Raw genomic sequence first — 5,266 nt, forward strand, 5'->3', positions numbered from 1 at the left:
AAAAAAAAACAACAAAAAAACACACACACACAGGGGGTTCCAGAGTCCGAATCAACTGGGTAGTTATGGAACTGCTTTGCTTTTTGGCTTTGTGCTTTTATTCACTCAGTCATCAAACATTTATGGAGCATCTGTCATGTGTCAGGCACTATGCTAGTTTCTTGAGAACCTGCCCTCCTGTGGCCAGCATCCTAGTGGACAGACAAGGACAACACTGGATCAGCATCTCCCAGGAAAGGCTCCTAGTGGAGACCTTAGAGGTGAAAGAGGCATGGAGTGAGGGCCATAGCAGAGGTTACTGAAGGCGGAGGAGGGGCTCCACCAGCAGAACTTGGAAGTGAAAGTGAGAGTACCTAGGGTCCTGACTGGTCTGTGCAAAGGCACCTGAAGTGGGAGAGGGTTGAGCATGCTGAGGAACCTTGGGTAGTTCGCTAAAGGATGAGGGCAAAGCCAGAGAAGTAAGAAGGATCCAAATGAGAGAGGCATGCAGGAGCTGTGCTGAGGAATTTGGGTTTTACCTTGAGGGCTATGGAGAGGAGGGTCTTGAGAAGGCAGTGACTTCAGGTCTGCTCTCTCAGTAGTTCACTTTGTCAGCTGTACGGAGGGGTATTGGAGGGAGACAAGACCCAAGGCAAGCAGATGAGGTTGGGGGCTGCTGCAGTGTTCCACACCCACCTAAATCTCAGAATGTCCTTTTTTCACTCTTTTTTTTTTTTTTTTTTTTTCTTTTCTCACTCTTGCAGTTGTAAGTACAGAGGTGCTCAGAGCCCAAGAAGAATGGGAAGCTGTGGACAACATCCAGCCAGAGACAGGTGCCGACCAACACCACACGACCTACCCGCAGTCCTGCTGCCAACAAGGACACCATCCTCATGTGCAGCTAACCTTTCTGTGACTCTAGGATTAGGAGACAGGAATCCAGTGTTCTCCGTTCAGTTTTAAGACATGGAATAAAATCTCCTTTCCAAATCCAAGGAAGATGGGAATGCATGCAGTCAGGAATGGCCACCATCCTATGCGCCTCCCAACCCAGCAGGGAGGCCAGTGGTTGGCGCCAGTCTTTGTGCACTGGTGAGGCTGAATGACACAGGATGGAGGCAGGCAACCAGAGCACTTGCAGGCTGCACAAGGGAGTCCCTGAGGATGGGCTGTGGCCACTTGCTGGAAGGCTCTGAGGGCTGCATGAAAGTGTCCCTTGGTGAGCCAGGCTTGGACAGAGCGGTCAGAGAATAGAACTAGGACCCATATCTAGCTTGAGCCTGATGTGAGCTCCTGGACAGATATTCCCATGGGCTTTATCAACTGTCACCTGGATTGCTAACTGATAAGCTAGTTCCCTGCGGGCTATAACAAAGGTGCTGTTGTGAAGTGCCATCAAGTCAGTTCTGACCCACAGTGACACTGTATAGGGTTTCCAAGGAGCAGCTGGTGAGCTTGAATTTCTGGTCTTGTGGTTCAAGTCAACTTTGTAGTCCAATGAGTTAACCCACAGTGGAAGGAGCAAAGTAGACACTAGGAAAGGCTCTTACGCTAACTAGTGGAATGCCTTCATGTCGGTATCTGCACCAGACAGTGGCTTGCCCCCTCACAAATGAGTGGAATTTAGGGTGCTCCCCGCAGGGCAGATCCATCCCTCACTGCAGAGGTCTGCCTGCAAATTTCTGAACAGTCAGGGCCAAAAAGGGAGTCAGCCCAGCAGATAATGACAGTCATTCACAATAGGTTTGGTTGTAGTTGTAGTGTCTGAGGCTTGGATGGGCGCTGATAACCAGAAGCCCTCGGTAAGTGTTGCTAACAGAATGACAACCATCATAAATCCTGGAATGTTTTTTGTTTTGCCACAGGTAGCTGGGCCACTTTGGAGCAGTCTGGGCAGACAATCTCTTTCAGTGAGGCCTTACAGCATTTCCAGACTGTAGACCTCTCCTCCTTCAAGGTATGGGGTCTGGAGTAAAACACCTTCTTTCCAGATGCCAGGTTTCTATTCTGCCAGGAGAGGATAAGAAGCAGGCAAGATGGTCCTATCCTACCTAAGCACTTGGGGACCTGTACCTTGTGCAGTGCCCCAGTGGCCTCTCTGGGACTTGTGACCTTGAGACACAGGGACCCATGTTTGTTTCCCTACTCTTCCCTTTTAGGGTCTGGAATCAAGTGCTAGGTAGTTCCTTGAGGAAAACAAGGCAACCTGTCCAGGGAGCTGACTAATTCCTGGCCAATATAGGAAAATCTATCAATCCCTCAAGAGATCAGAAGCTACTTGGAAATTTAAGAAATATGTGGAGTTAGAAAAAGAAGGAATATTGAGAGTAAAAGCCAGGGAGCTTTGGGGGACATCTTGAATGACCAGTAGTAAGTTTAGGAGAATTTGACTGAAAAAGCAGGGATGGGATTGGATTGCAAGACCCAAAGAACCAAAAAGTACAAAAATCAGTATTCATGATAGTGATCCTAAGGCACAGGAAGCCAGCCTAGCGTCATCTAGGAGGTGATTACAGCAGACAGAAAGCTCCAGCCATTGTGTGGCGCTCCACTCAACTACCCTTCCCACAGCCTCCCTCAGCCTGGAAGTTCACAGGACTGCTCGATGTTGCAACTTAAATCTTTTACAAAGAAAAACAGACAGACAAATGATTAAAGCAGTCTTGCTGGGAAACCTAACCTGACTTTTGTCTGACCATAGTTGAGAGGGGGCTTCCCTATAGCAGGGCATCTCTAGCCACTAAACCAGTTGCTGGAGTCAGTTCCCACTCATGTCTGTCAGCGTAGGACTGTGCTCCATAGAGTTTTCAATGGCTGCTTTTTAAGAAGTAGGTAGCCAGGGTGGACTCGAACCTCCAACCTTTCAGTTAGCAGCTGAGCATGTCAACTGTTTGCCTAGCCTCACTGGGAACTGCAAACAGTTCTGGGAAAGCCCGAAGGATGAAATGCAGAGAACTGGCTGATAATGGCTGGGCTTGAGGACATCTCTTTTCTACTTGCAAAGAACCTGAGAACTGAAAGAGCCCATCTCCAGAGACTCACCATGTGCTCTGCCCCCTTCCCCAGGCCCAGGGACCAGTCAATTGGTGGGGATTACTTCCCACAAGAACTGTCCCTGTATGTAGGCTCCATGGTAAGTTCATTATAGCAGGTAAACCCAGCACTCTTTCTCTGCCCACTGCCTCCAACTTCCTCCCCAGAAAAAAATTCAGCCAACCATTCGAAGAACTGGACTCACCGCCCTCCGGCACCTCCTCTTTGGTCCTCCGAAGCTCCACCAGGGTCTGCATGAAGAAAGGGACTTGGTCCTGACCATTGCTCAGTGTGAGTGCCAACCCCAGCATGCACAAGTGCTGCCACAGGTGCTGAGGCTACGCCAGGGGTCTTGCATGCACCATGTTGAGGGGGAAGAGAGCGGGAACTGAGGGGTGCATGTGTGGGAAAATGGAGTCCCTTGAGCATAGCCCAGATCTATCTTGGCTGTACCGTCCTCTGAGAAGCAGCTAGTGCTCCCCCAAGGAGCAGTCTGACCCACGGGATGGGTGTGTTTGGGAGCAGGTGGCCTGGATAGCCAAGACCCAGTGCACTGCCGAATCCTCCAAACCATCTACAAGAAGCTAACCGGCTCCAAAATTGACTGTGCCCTCCATGGAGACCACTGGGAAGATCTGGGCTTTCAGGGTGAGAGAGCGGAATGGTTTGTTTTTTCCTTGACCCTGACTCTTAAGCCAAGAGGCCAGCACCATGAGATAGGATATCTGGAAAGAGCATTCCAGGAATGGGGTGCAGAGGCCCTACAGTGGAGCATGACTTCTTGCTTGAGAAAGAGGGAAATGGGGTCACTGGGAGGAGAGTGTTGAGGTTACACCTGTGGCCTTGCAGGCCATTGTCAAACATTTGCTCTGAGGGAGATGGGAAGCTGCTGGAGAGCAGCTATGGATTGGGATTATTTTTCCATCCTTTAAAATTTTTTATTTATTTATTTTTTTGAGTGAAACAAAATGATTTCAACTACTCCTAGATTGTGCTCCTTTTGTTGTTGTTGAATATCATATCAAATTACATTTGTATAGAATGGGAAACTATCTTCATGTAAAAATTTATAAAAAATATTTCCATCGAGAATCACATCAGACAATGTTATGATTCTTAGGTAGCTACCAAACACAATTTAAAAATCTTAGCGGAAGGTAGGTCTCTTCTATTTGCCCTTATGTACTCTTTCTGTTGTTTTTTTCATCCTTCTTGATATTCCAAGACTCCTTTCATAGTTTTCATTGTATTTCAGAAACTTACTTTTGTGTGTGTGTGGTACAACGTTGTTGTAGTTGGGTGCTGTTGAGTTGCTTCTGAAGCATAGTGACCCCATGCACAACAGGACGAGCCACTCACTGCCCGGTCCTGCGCCATCCTCAGAATTGCTGCCACGCTTGAGTCCACTGATGCCGCTGCCCTTTATCCATCTTGTTGGGGTCTTTCTCTTTTATGCTGACCCTCCACTTTACCAAGTATAATGGCCTTTTCCAGACTCTTGTCCCTCCTGATAATATGTCTAAAGTACAAGAGGCAAAGTCTCGCCAGCCTAGCTTTTAAAGAACATTCTGGCTGTATTTCTTCTAACACAGATTTGTTTGTTCTGGTAGTCCATGATGCTTTCAGTATTCTTCTCCAATACCAATACTCAAATTCGTCAGTTCTCATATAGTCTTTCTTTTTTTGTTGTTAAAGTTTTTATTGTGGATTGAGTGAAAGTTTACAGGGCATATAATCAGTGTTACATTCAACAAACCATATACCTTGTTTCATTACATTGATTATAATCCCCTCCATGTACCATCAGTTAACAGTATTTCTCTCTATCCACTTTAGCTCTATAAAAAACACACAAACAAAAAAACCCACTCAGGCATATATAATAATTTACATCTCCAAAGGGCACATTCTGCAAGTCTGCTCCTGGCCACCAGCTCTTAATCCTTCTCTTCTTAGTCCATGAATCTCGAGTTCTCAGCCATTCCCCCTCTCCATGCTCCCATCTCTGCCTCCATCTCTGGCACTGCTGCTTCTCTGGATAAGGTCCTGCATTCTGCTTATGCGTACCTCTCTTGATGGTCCTAGGGTCCTCTGTTTCTGGACTGTAAGATTAACCACTCCCCTTTATTTGTTACAAAACTTCTACCTTTACAATTGTGACAGTCGCAATTAGTCATGGTAACAGTTATTCACTATTGAATCTTACGAATCTTATCCCCATCTCTTTTCACCAGACCCATCTAGATAAGATGAC

At 47.0% G+C, this 5,266-nt stretch overlaps 1 protein-coding gene across 1 annotated transcript in view; it reads left to right on the forward strand.

Moving 5' to 3' along the window:
- The window catches only part of ELMOD3 (ELMO/CED-12 domain containing 3), a 30,012-nt gene that overhangs the window by 11,941 nt on the left and 12,805 nt on the right, over nt 1-5,266 (forward strand). The window contains exons 4-7 of the mRNA XM_006866608.1: nt 744-812; nt 1,845-1,936; nt 3,180-3,303; nt 3,538-3,660. Of these exons, the coding sequence (XP_006866670.1) occupies nt 744-812; nt 1,845-1,936; nt 3,180-3,303; nt 3,538-3,660 (408 nt within the window). The remainder of the gene's footprint in view (nt 1-743; nt 813-1,844; nt 1,937-3,179; nt 3,304-3,537; nt 3,661-5,266) is intronic.

This window comes from Chrysochloris asiatica, unplaced genomic scaffold, assembly GCF_000296735.1.
Source record: "Chrysochloris asiatica unplaced genomic scaffold, ChrAsi1.0 scaffold00093, whole genome shotgun sequence".
NCBI classification, from domain to species: Eukaryota; Metazoa; Chordata; class Mammalia; order Afrosoricida; family Chrysochloridae; genus Chrysochloris; species Chrysochloris asiatica.